The 13,451-nt window shown below is 37.8% G+C and overlaps 1 protein-coding gene across 39 annotated transcripts in view; it reads right to left on the bottom strand.

Annotated features, from left to right (window-relative positions):
* pyd (zonula occludens-like protein polychaetoid) overlaps nt 1-13,451 on the bottom strand; it is a 399,371-nt gene that overhangs the window by 38,632 nt on the left and 347,288 nt on the right. For all 39 annotated transcript variants that reach the window (XR_012411495.1, XR_012411511.1, XR_012411517.1 and 36 more), the window contains 2 exons: nt 4,177-5,799; nt 3,520-4,111 (listed from right to left, as the gene is read on the bottom strand). Coding sequence is in view for 31 of the 39 variants with exons in the window: in XM_073974388.1 (XP_073830489.1) it covers nt 3,520-4,111; nt 4,177-5,799 (2,215 nt within the window). In the remaining 8 variants the exon portion in view is untranslated. The remainder of the gene's footprint in view (nt 1-3,519; nt 4,112-4,176; nt 5,800-13,451) is intronic.

Genomic DNA, 13,451 nt, shown 5'->3' with positions numbered 1-13,451 from the left:
GACAACAGGGTAATTTACATGGTTGTGCTATATAGGGAGGGAATATCATTTCGATATGGGGATCGGGTATCTGTTTTAAGGAATAGAGTTTTTTTTTCGATTTCCGGTAGGTAGTTTTGTGGAGGGAGTGGAAATTAAAAACAATGTTAAAAAAAGAAGTTTGGTTAGAATAGAATATAAAATTTTTTTCTTCTATAACCTGCAAGCTAAAATTTAACTGGTCTAAAAACCTTGAATGCCTAAAAGTATACTTTAAATTTCACAATTTTCCTAGGTTAGATTAAAGTCCCTACAATTGAGAAAATTCTTGAATGACATTTGTGATCGTAAGTTCCCGAGCAACATTTTTTCTATTGAAAACCCTTAACCTCGGATCCCGAGAAACATTTTTCTATAGAAATCTTAACCTTAGTTGGTGAGCAACATTTTTCTCAACCTCAGGGTAACTGAGGTTAACATTTTTCTATAAAAAAATCTCAAAAAACGGAGGTTAAAATGTTTTCTATGGAAAAAACACAACCTCAGGTTAAATTTCGAACCTCAGTTCATGAGGTTGAGATTATTCTATAGAAAAAATTTTAAACTCAGTTCTTTGAGAGGTTGAGAAAGTTCATGAGGTTGAGATTATTCTATAGAGATTTGAGATTTTTCTATAGAAAAGCTTTCCTCAGCAACTGAGGTTGCAATTTTTTTATAAAAAAATGTTCGGAATTTTTCTATAGAAAGAAATTGAACCCCGGAACTGAGGTTAAAATTTTTCTATGGAAAAAACACAACCTCAGATTTAATTTCGGACATCAGTTCATGAGGTTGAGATTTTTCTATTGAAAAATTTTGAACCTCAGTTCTTTGAGATTTTTCTATAGAAAAGCTTTCCTCAGCAACTGAGGTTGCAATTTTTCTATAGAAAACATTTTCGGAATTTTTCTATAGAAAGAAATTGAACCCCGGAACTGAGGCTAAAATTTTTCTATGGAAAAAACACAACCTCAGATTTAATTTCGGACATCAGTTCATGAGGTTGAGATTTTTGCAATTTTTCTATAGAAAAAATTTTCGGAATTTTTCTATAGAAAGAAATAAAACCCCGGGAACTGAGGTTAAATTTTTTCTATGGAAAAACACAACCTCAGGTTAAATTTCGAACCTCAGTTCATGAGGTTGCAATTTTTCTATAGAAAAATTTTTCTCAGGAATTGAGGTTCGAAAATTTTCAATAGAAAAATCACAACCTCATGAACTGAGGTTCGAAATTTAACCTGAGGTTGTGTTTTTCCATAGAAAAAATTTAACCTCAGTTCCCGGGGTTCTATTTCTTTCTATAGAAAAATTCCGAAAATTTTTTCTATAGAAAAATTGCAACCTCAGTTGCTGAGGAAAGCTCTTCTATAGAATAATCTCAACCTCATGAACTGAGGTTCGAAATTTAACCTGAGGTTGTGTTTTTTTTATAGAAACATTTTAATCTCAGTTCTTTGAGATTTTTCTATAGAAAAGCTTTCCTCAGCAACGGAGGTTGCAATTTTTCTATAGAAAAATTTTTCTCCGGAACTGAGGTTGGTATTTTTCTATAGAAGGAAATTGAACCCCGGGAACTGAGGTTAAAATTTTTCTATAGAAAAAACACAACCTCAGCTTAAATTTTGAACCTCAATTCATATGGTTGAGATTATTCTATTGAAAATTTTCGAACCTCAATTCCTGAGAAAATTTTTTCTATAGAAAAATTGCAACCTCAGTTGCTGAGGAAAGCTTTTCTATAGAAAAATCTCAAAGAACTGAGGTTCAAAATTTTTCAATAGAAAAATCTCAACCTCATGAACTGATGTCCGAAATTAAATCTGAGGTTGCAATTTTTCCATAGAAAAATTTTAACCTCAGTTCCGGGTTTCAATTTGTTTCTATAGAAAAATTCCAAACTCAGTTCCTGAGAAAAACTTTCTATAGAAAAATTGCAACTTCCGTTGCTGAGGAAAGATTTTCTATAGAAAAATCTCTTAGAACTGAGGTTAAAATTTTTCTATAGAATAATCTGAACCTCGGGGGAACTGAGGTTAAAATGTGTATATATGGAACTGAGGTTGCGATTTTTCTATAGCAAAATTTGCATCTAGAACTGAGGTTGAGATTTTTCTGTAGAAAAGTTTTCCTCAGCAACTGAGGTTGAAATTTTTCTATAGAACAATTTTTCTAAGGAACTGAGGTTGGAATTTTTGCACAAAAAAAAAACTCAACCTCAGATCTGAGGTCAAACTTTTTCTATAAAAAACGCAAACTCAGTAACTGAGGCTAAAATTTTTCTATAGAAAAAAAACTCAACCTCAGGAACTGAGGTTACAATTTTTGTATGACAAAAAAAAAACACAACCTCAGGCTAAATTTTTTTTCTATAGAGAAATTTCAGGATATGAGGTTAAAATTTTTCCATAGAAAAATTTCAACCTCAGGAACTGTGGTATGAAATTTTTCTATAACAACAATCTGAAGCTCAGGAACTGATGTTCAAATTTTTTTATAGCAGAAAACTAAACCTCATATATAATCTCAACCTCAGGTTAAATTTCGAACTTCAGTTCATGAGGTTGAGATTATTCTATAGAAAAATTTTAACCTCAGTTTTTTGAGATTTTTCTATAGAAAAGCTTTCCTCAGCAACTGAGATTGCAATTTTTCTATCGAAAAATCACAACCTCAGGAACTGAGGTGCTAAAATTGTTCTATAGAAAAATCTCAACCTCAGGAACTATGGTTAAAATGTTTCTATAGAAAAATCTCGACCTGAGGTCATGAGGAAAATTTTGCTATAGAAAAAAAATGCAACCAAATTTTTTCTATAGAAAAATCTCTCAACGTCAGGAACTGTGGTTACAATTTTTCTATTGAAAAATCTCTCTCTACCTCGGGAACGAAGGTAAAATTTGTTCTATAAAAAATCTCAACCCCAGTTCCCATAGAAAAATATAAAAAGTCTCATTCTCAGCAACTGAAGAAAGTTTTTTTTTTCAATAGAAAAATAGCATCCTCAGGTCCTGAGGAAAGGTTTTTCCTATGGAAAATATTATCTACAGTATTTTCTCAGTATTATAATGGAATTCTCGTACTCAAAAACTATTATTAAAAATATTTTCCTTTTTGTACTATAAAAAAATGCTATCTTCCTACACCTAATCCTAAAAATTCCCTTCAAATTTGTTTAAAAACTTTTAAAATAATTATTTGATTATTAACATATATTTGCTTATACGTATATACAACATCAATATTACTATTTTTTATAACATGCCAATATTACAAAAGTATCCATTTAAAAATTAAAAAAAAATAATTCCCTTCACCAATTGAGTTAAAACAACAAAAAAGGCTCTACAGAAATAAAAAAGACTACAATAAAAATATTTTTAATAATTTTTTTGTAAAATAAAAAAATAATAAATCACGACTACGACATTCATTGACGACATCTATATTTCTATATATAAATAAAAAAGACATAAAATCACACATTTTACAACAACATACCTTAGTTTCTGACATCCATACAGCACCGCTCTGTTGCAGATCAATGGCATCACGTAGCTTACGATACCAACTTTCCTCATCGTTCAACACAATGTGTGTACTAAAGATATGAGACCATACACGTTCCAGTTTCTGGCATTGTTCCAATAGTTTTTTGGAACTTTTATGTGCCGACTTGGGCATACCCTGACGTAGTTGTTTTATAACATGTTTACTATCGGTCTTTTGGAATATAACAATGGGATAGAATTGGGCATAATTTAAACGATCCACAGCATTGGGTGTTATGTCGAGTAGCGCATGTTTGCCACGATCCATAACGTCACGTATATTGGAGAGGCGTACAATGCGACATTTTGAATTGGTCGACTTGTCATCATCTTGCAAGGGGGTACAGAATTTATCGGGATAATCTTTTGCTAGCTTTTCACGGGCCAAATCAGCAATGGGACCGAAGATGACAACAGGTCTCACAAAGCCAGGATGGCGTAGTACAACACGTTCATAGGCTGGGAATTTGGAAATGCTATCGGAGAACACCACATCATCCCAGTTTTCACGTGACAAACTCTTGGAACGGCGATGGGTGGATCTGTAACAACAAATAAATCAAATGATTATTAAATCATGGCCAAATTTCATTAAATTTCAACCTACCTCCTTCTCCGGAAGAAATTACCCCTTGACTCGCTGGCATTCATCTCCTTTTTGGTTGCATTGAATTGTGCCGTTGCCAATTCCTCGGCCCGTGACTTGTTCGGTATAACACCACGTTGCATTTCCTGATGACCACGACCAATTTTCAAAACTTGCCATGAACCAACGACACCATTGTGCAGCGTATCAATGACACGGAAGACATCACCTGCTTTAAAAGCCATCTCACCTTTAGAAGGATTATCGCAATGGAAATGTGTTTTAATGTGGAATGAATCACCACGTTGATTATTCACCACTTCGTCGTATTCTTCTTTACAGTATTGGACAATAAGGTCTATGCGATCTTGTAGCGAGAGTAAGAAGAGTACCGCCTCCTCACGGGTTACACCCAACATATCCATATCATTGACTTTAAGGATTTTATCACCTGGTGTTAGACCTTGCAGAGAGGCAGGGGAGCCAGGTTGTACAGCTGTAACAAATATTCCCGCCTCATTGCCACCGGTAAGACGTATTCCAACACTACCTTCCTTTTGGAATGATATAAAACGTGGCTCGGAGGATTGCCGAGATCTTGTCAAAGGATCATCTTCGTAGAGTTGGCGTCTTGAACTATAGAAATCTTCACCACCATTAACAGCCGCTCCTCCGCCTCCTCCAGCTCTTGGTGGTGGTGGCCTGGGTGGTTCATCAATACGTGTGCGGCCACTTGCGCCATTTGTGGGCGTCACAGGTCTATCTAATTGCTGCAAAGACACACCCTCCATTATGGGTCCTCGCGATCTACCCCTTGGCGTCAGATTACTTTTCTCATCATTCAAGCCATTCATGGGGCCATTGTTGGCAGTCCTGGTGGGCGGCTGGACATAAAGATTCTGTGAAGAATATGTGGCACCACCATTCAAATAGGGATCATCTAAATTATTGCTACAATTCGATAGCTGAGGTTGATGGGTACCATAGATGTTTGCCTGGGCAGCACTGGAGTTGTTCAATTGATTGACCACCGTAATGGGTGGTTGATTGGTAATATCACGCAAAGCAACCAAATTTAAACGTTCCTTACACCCGTCAATGATCTTTTTGGCTTCCTTTAGGCTCATGGTATCCGCACAATTGGTATTGTGTATGCGTGTAATGATATCACCCTCTTGCAGCGAATAACCATTGGCAGCCAATTGATCACGAGCTTTTGAGGAGATTTCCTTGACAAACAGACGGCAGCCAAGGACAATGCCAAAATCTTCTTTTTTACTATTTTTTGTAAGGGTCACCTTAATCGGTTGTCCCATACCAGGTCCATTGGCTTGGACCAATGATGAATTTAGAGAATTTGGTTGACTCATGGCTGTAGGATTGGATGGTATCGCCGCCGACATCATCGAATTGATACCATTTGTTTGTTGCATAGAATTTAAACCGTTCATGTTGTGTTGTTGTTGTTGTTGTTGCTGCTGTTGCATTTGTTGTTGCTGATTTGCTATGACTGTATTGAGGGGAACACGACGTTTCACCACCAGCGTTACGGTATTACCACTGTCACGTAAAACTTGTACAGCTGTGGCGTATTCAACGTTTTCTAGCGATACACCATTGACGGAAATAATGCGATCATTGACTCTGCAAAGAAGAGGAGGTAGAAAAAGAGGGAGAGAACATATTAATTAATTAATCTTTCTTTTGACCTTTATATAATCAAAGTTTAAGTAGGGATGTGGAAAACTCAAGCGGAGGAGTAGATCTCAAACATGAATGTCAGCCAGTTGAAGTAACAAAAAATTCCGAGGCATTTAGGACACTGAATTCAGCAGCACGTCCATCTCGAATTTTTCGTAGACCATAGTCGGTGTCTTCTATAGAATAGAAGACTACCCTAGGGGTCTTCTATAGAATAGAAGACAACCGTAGGGGTCTTCTATAGAAAAGAAGGCCATCGTAGGGATCTTCTATAGAAAAGAAGATTATCGTAGGGGTCTGCTATAGAATAGAAGGCCACAGTAGGCAGCTTCTACAGAATTGAATGACACCGTAAGTGTCTTCAATAGAATGGAAGACCACCGTAGGGGTCTTCCAAAGGATAGAAGACCACCGTAGGAGTCTTTTATAGAATAGAAGACCATCGTAGGGGTCTTTTATAGAAGGGAAGACCACCGTAGGGGTCTTTTATAGAAGGGAAGACCACCGTTGGAGTCTTTTATAGAAGGGAAGACCACCGTTGGATTCGTCTACAGAATAGAAGGCAACCGTAGACGTCTTTTATGGAATAGAAGGCCACCGTATTGGTCTTCTATAGAATAGAAGACCACCGTAAGGGTCTTCTATAGAATGGAAGACCACCGTAGGGGTCTTCTATAGAATGGAAGACCACCGTAGGGATCTTCTATAGAATGGAAGACAACGTAGGGGTCTTCTATAGAATGGAAGACCACCGTAGGGGTCTTCTAAAGAATAGAAGACCACCGTAGGAGTCTTCTAAAGAATAGAAGACCACCGTAGGGGTCTTCTAAAGAATAGAAGACCACCGTAGGGGTCTTCTATAGAATAAAAGACAACCGTTGGGGTCTTCTATAGTATAGAAGAGCACCATAAGGGTATACTATAGAATGGAAGACCGCCGTAGGGGTCTTCTAAAGGATAGAAGACCACCCTAGGGGTCTTCTAAAGAATAGAAGACCACCGTAGGGGTCTTTTATAGAAGGGAAGACCACCGTAGGAGTCGTCTACAGAATAGAAGGCAACCTAGATGTCTTTTATGGAATAGTAGGCCACCGTATTGGTCTTCTATAGAATAGAAGACCACCGTAGAGGTCTTCTATAGAATGGAAGACCACCGTAGAGGTCTTTTATAGAAGGGAAGACCACCGTAGGAGTCGTCTACAGAATAGAAGGCAACCGTAGACGTCTTTTATGGAATAGTAGGCCACCGTATTGGTCTTCTATAGAATAAAAGACAACCGTTGGGGTCTTCTATAGTATAGAAGAGCACCATAAGGGTATACTATAGAATGGAAGACCACCGTAGGGGTCTTCTAAAGGATAGAATACCACCCTAGGGGTCTTCTAAAGAATAGAAGACCACCGTAGGGGTCTTTTATAGAAGGAAAGACCACCGTAGGAGTCGTCTACAGAATAGAAGGCAACCGTAGACGTCTTTTATGGAATAGAAGGCCACCGTATTGGTCTTCTATAGAATGGAAGACCACCGTAGGGGTCTTCTAAAGAATAGAAGACCACCGTAGGGGTCTTCTATAGAATAGAAGACCACCGTATAGCTCTTATATAGTATAAAAGACAACCGTTGGGGTCTTCTATAGTATAGAAGACCACTGTAGGGGTCTTCTAAAGAATAGAAGACCACCGTAGGGGTCTTCTAAAGAATAGAAGACCACCGTAGGGGTCTTCTATAGAATAGAAGACCACCGTATAGCTCTTATATAGTATAAAAGACAACCGTTGGGGTCTTCTATAGTATAGAAGACCACTGTAGGGGTCTTATATAGAATAGAAGACCCCCATACAGGTCTTCTATAGAATAGAAGACCACCGTAGGGGTCTTCTATAGAATGGAAGACCACCGTAGGGGTCTTCTATAGAATGGAAGACCACCGTAGGGGTCTTCTAAAGAATAGAAGACCACCGTAGGAGTCTTCTAAAGAATAGAAGACCACCGTAGGGGTCTTCTAAAGAATAGAAGACCACCGTAGGGGTCTTCTATAGAATAGAAGACCACCGTATAGCTCTTATATAGTATAAAAGACAACCGTTGGGGTCTTCTAAAGAATAGAAGACCACCGTAGGGGTCTTCTATAGAATAGAAGACCACCGTATAGCTCTTATATAGTATAAAAGACAACCGTTGGGGTCTTCTATAGTATAGAAGACCACTGTAGGGGTCTTATATAGAATAGAAGACCCCCATACAGGTCTTCTATAGAATAGAAGACCACCGTAGGGGTCTTCTATAGAATGGAAGACCACCGTAGGGGTCTTCTATAGAATGGAAGACCACCGTAGGGGTCTTCTAAAGAATAGAAGACCACCGTAGGAGTCTTCTAAAGAATAGAAGACTACCGTAGGGGTCTTCTAAAGAATAGAAGACCACCGTAGGGGTCTTCTATAGAATAGAAGACCACCGTATAGCTCTTATATAGTATAAAAGACAACCGTTGGGGTCTTCTATAGTATAGAAGACCACTGTAGGGGTCTTATATAGAATAGAAGACCCCCATACAGGTCTTCTATAGAATAGAAGACCACCATAAGGGTATACTATAGAATGGAAGACCACCGTAGGGGTCTTCTAAAGAATAGAAGACCACCGTAGGAGTCTTCTAAAGAATAGAAGACCACCGTAGGGGTCTTCTAAAGAATAGAAGACCACCGTAGGGGTCTTCTATAGAATAGAAGACCACCGTATAGCTCTTATATAGTATAAAAGACAACCGTTGGGGTCTTCTATAGTATAGAAGACCACTGTAGGGGTCTTATATAGAATAGAAGACCCCCATACAGGTCTTCTATAGAATAGAAGACCACCGTAGGGGTCTTCTATAGAATGGAAGACCACCGTAGGGGTCTTCTATAGAATGGAAGACCACCGTAGGTGTCTTCTAAAGAATAGAAGACCACCGTAGGAGTCTTCTAAAGAATAGAAGACCACCGTAGGGGTCTTCTAAAGAATAGAAGACCACCGTAGGGGTCTTCTATAGAATAGAAGACCACCGTATAGCTCTTATATAGTATAAAAGACAACCGTTGGGGTCTTCTATAGTATAGAAGACCACCGTAGGGGTCTTATATAGAATAGAAGACCCCCATACAGGTCTTCTATAGAATAGAAGACCCCCATAGAGGTCTTCTATAGAATAGAATATAGAAGGCAACCGTAGAGGCCTTTTAGAGAATAGTAGTCTTTAGAGAATAGAGTAGTAGAATGGAAGACCACCGTAGGGTTCTTTTATAGAAGGGAAGACCACCGTACGAGTCGTCTACAGAATAGAAGGCAACCGTAAAGGTCTTTTAGAGAATAGTAGACCACCGTATTGGTCATCTATAGAATGGAAGACCACCGTAGGGGTCTTTTATAGAAGGGAAGACCACCGTAGATGTCGTCTACAGAATAGAGGGCAACCGTAGAGGTTTTTTAAAGAATAGAAGACCACCGTAGGGGTCTTCTATAGAATGGAAGACCACCGTAGGGGTCTTTTATAGAAGGGAAGACCACCGTAGGGGTCTTTTAGAGAAGGGAAGACACCGTAGGAGTCGTCTACAGAATAGAAGGCTAACGTAGACGGTCTTCTATAGAATGGAAGACCACCATAGGGGTCTTTTATAGAAAAGAAGACCACCATACGGGTCTTCTTTGGAATAGAAGACGACCGTAGGGGTCTCCTATGGAATAGAAGACGACGGTAGGGGTCTTCTATAGAATAGAATACCACCGTAAGGGTCTTTTATAGAAGGGAAGACCACCGTGGGAGTCGTCTACAGAATAGAAGGCAACCGTAGAGGTCTTTTATATAATAGTAGACTACCGTATTAGTCTTCTATAGAATGGAAGACCATCGTAGCGGTCTTCTATAGAATGGAAGACCACCGTAGGGGTCTCTATAGAATAGAAGACTGTAAAACTCCTGTCAGACAAATGTAAAAATACAGAAAGCCTCGATTCTATCTGAGAAGAGTTGGGGTTTGTTTGTGGAATGTTTTTTTTTTTTTTTTTGAAGAATCTATGAGCCAATAGGCCTAGACGTGGAATAGCTATCGCCTTCGTATCCACACAATGACAGGTCGAGTATCATATTGAGAGAATATATGCTTCAGTATTTAATGTCCATTGTATTCGAAACTGGTGCGGGTAGTATGGAAGTCCAATGCTTCTATAGAGAGGAATATTTTAAATCTTGGGATCTATTTGAGTTTGGTTGGAAGAACAAAAGATGGCTACAAACATCTGAGAATTTTTGGGGCATTTATAGATATTAAAACTCGGTTTGGCTTAAATTTCCTTTAGCGGCACCTAAGGTAGGAAGACCACATTTTCACCACAGGTAGCGCTTTCTATTCTGATTTCAGCGATATATAATTTTTGTCCCGGAAATGTATACTTCCCGCGATAAAGGTCTCGAAAATTCCGGAAACCCCTAAGATGGGCTAAAGTTAATTCACAATTGAAAAGAAATATTGTTCACATTTCCGAGGACGAAGGCCGGCTAAAAAGATAAAAATGTACAATTTAAAAGAAATTTTGTTCCCATTCCCGAAATTAGCACCTGTGCATAGGAGAAAGTCTTTAATCCCCGGCCAAATGCCGACTACTTAGAGAAAAATGTACAATTTAAAAGAATTTTTGTTCCCATTCCCGAGATTTGCACCTGTCCATAGGAGAAAGTCTTAAATCTCCGGCCGAAGGCCTGCTGCATAGAGAACAATTTAAAAGAGGCCTCTTACTCGGGAAGTGTGGGTCTTTCCCCATACAGATTGTACACTAATGGATTCGGGGGGACAAGACTTCCTGTAATAACAAAATTTTCATACAGTTCGAGTTTAGTAAATATGTGTAACGTAAGTCCAAGTTAGGGTCTTTTCGGAAATTTCGAAGCCTTAATCTCGGGGAGTATACATTTCCGGGACAAAAGTTATATACCGTTGGAATCAGGACCGAAAGGACTACCTGTGGTGAAAATGTTGTCTTGCTACCTTAGGTGCCGCTAAAGGAAATTTGTTCCCTCGGTTTTTTACATAATTTTCGGAGCCTCTGAAAACTGCTGGTCATTCATTTTTTTGAATCATTGGCAATTGCCTTTGATTTCATAACACTTTGGCAATGGCTATGGCAAAATTTATTTGTATTGGCCAATATTTCCATTGCTGAATGTATTTCTACAAAAATTTTTACGAAGACAAAATATTGATACGAAGTACAAAACCCCTATAATTTAATCCTCTTAATTATTTTCAATGAAGCGATGGAAAAAACAACATTTTTGTTGTTATCTTCCAAAAAAAATGAAGAAAATATGTCACAGTAAAAATAATGTATTGTATCATAACACAGATCATTAGTAAAGTACGGAAGCATAAAGATGAAGAAGATGGTGATGATGATGATGCGTAACACAGACAGACAGACCTACAGACAAAAGTATGCGCGGCGTAATGTCATGTATGGCAAATTAAGATAACAACTCGTTAAAAAAAAAGACAAAACTAAATCTTCAGATACAGCTGTTAGGTGTAAGTAAGTACACTTACAACATTTTTAAGTTATAATTGTGTAATTAAGTTTGTACGAGTACGTGGTGAGTGCGTAAAAGATTGAGGTTAGGGTCTTATCATGTTTAAAATAAAAAAGAACAAATAAATGAAGTGTTGATAACAATGGTTTTTCTTTTTAATACGATTTATTTTACTTTAAGTGAAAGAAATGGGGTTTACACTTTATTGTACAGCACAATAGGGTAGGTTGACAGGGGAAAGGGTGTTACATAGAAAAGTGATTATGGTTTCAGGTGAAGTACCCAACATTTTTTTTTACTATTACTAATTTTTTAGTAACAACATAAAAAGAGTTTTAATTATGAATCTCATTTTTAAATTTCACAGATACCTACTTAAACTGCATTTACATTAGCACCTATTACCATGATAGACATCTCCATTTTGTTTTTTTTTTAAACGTTAAATGTGTGAAAATATTATCGAAAAAATCTATTTATAGGGATAATGAGTTTTAATATAAGCCTTTAATGGGGTACTTGTTTAAAATCAATATAACTGAGGTCTATCGATGCTTTAGAATCTAAAGCATCGATAGACCTCAGTTTAGATATGCCGAAAATCCACTTTAAATCTCAATTTCAAATTGTTTACAAAGATATGACAAGTACTTCACTCAAATCATAGGTGACAAAAACCCTATTGCTGACTTGCTGTTGTAATGTCACATCATCAAGTCCCATCTTATATCCATATGTCACGTGTCAATGAACTTCATGTGTCACATTATAACAATTTAATTTCTTTCAATTTCCGTTTACGGGAGAAAGATATAGGTATAATCTTAATCTGGTTTTTATCTCAATGACATAAACCAAACTATTTTCTTCATTTCTTAAATGCCATCACCTTTTCTACTGTTTACATTCTTCTTCGTTTTTCATTTCAATTGTCTTTTCATTAACGGAAGACCAATAATAAGAATGTAAACAACAATAAAACGAGTACCAAAACAGATAAGAATTTTGTTAAATTAAATAAACACGATATCGCTGTTTCTGCTGCTGGGAGGGAGGCTTGAATTGGTGGTAACAAAGCGGAAAAGAACATAAACAAACAAATGTTTACTACCAACCTTTAAAAGAAATTTTAGATTTTCGAGATAAAAGAAACAAACATTTGGAATGCAACATTGTGATAGGGGGGGGGGGGGGGGGAGACAATGTGGAATTGGTAGTAGAAATTTCAAAGAAAATTGTAATAGTAGAGCAAGAGGTGTTGCAAAGAATTGGGAACGGGGTCATTTTATTATACCCTCAGCATTTATGCTAACGAGAGTATATACACTTTCATACGGGCAAAATGTGCCTCATTGAAATAATGGTTTTAGACCCCAAGTATGTTTGGACAAAATGTGTTTCAGACAATTTAGAGTCGATTTAGCAATGTCCGTCGGTCTGTCTGGCTGGAGCGCACGAACGGATGAACCGATTCGTTTCAAAATTTGGATTTCGTAATACTTTGTCCAAACTTAGTTTCAGTTCGAAGATGGGCTATATCGGTCCACTCCTTCCGGTACCTCCCCCACAAAAGTTAGAAAATGTTCGAAAAATTTGTGCGCCCGATAACTCTTGAAGGGAGTAACCGATTTGGTCCATACTTTGCCCATCGTGTAATGTGTAACAGACTAAGATAAGGTTTCAATATGGACTCAATCGGTCCACTCCTTCGGGTACCTCCCACACAAAATTTCGGAAAAGTTCAGTTTAGGGCCATCTCACGAATCGCTTTGATTTTTGTTTTAGCAACTTGTATTCACTGCCCCCCATACGACGGTAGAAGTTTCATCAGGGGCAAGTCTATACTTCCTGAGAAAATAGCCTGAAAGTTGCAAAAACCCCTATGACACCGTGAGAGGTGGTTGGAGCGCAAGATAACTCTCGAAACGGCCTTAGTAATATTCTGTCCAAACATAGTTCAAGTTCGAAGATGGGCTATATCGGTCCACTCCTTCAGGTACCTCCCCACAAAAATTCAAAAATGTTCGGAAAAAC

Source organism: Musca autumnalis, unplaced genomic scaffold, assembly GCF_047663935.1.
Source record: "Musca autumnalis isolate F117 unplaced genomic scaffold, ASM4766393v1 scaffold_1, whole genome shotgun sequence".
Classification (NCBI taxonomy): Eukaryota; Metazoa; Arthropoda; class Insecta; order Diptera; family Muscidae; genus Musca; species Musca autumnalis.
This window is presented reverse-complemented; position numbering and strand designations above follow the sequence as displayed.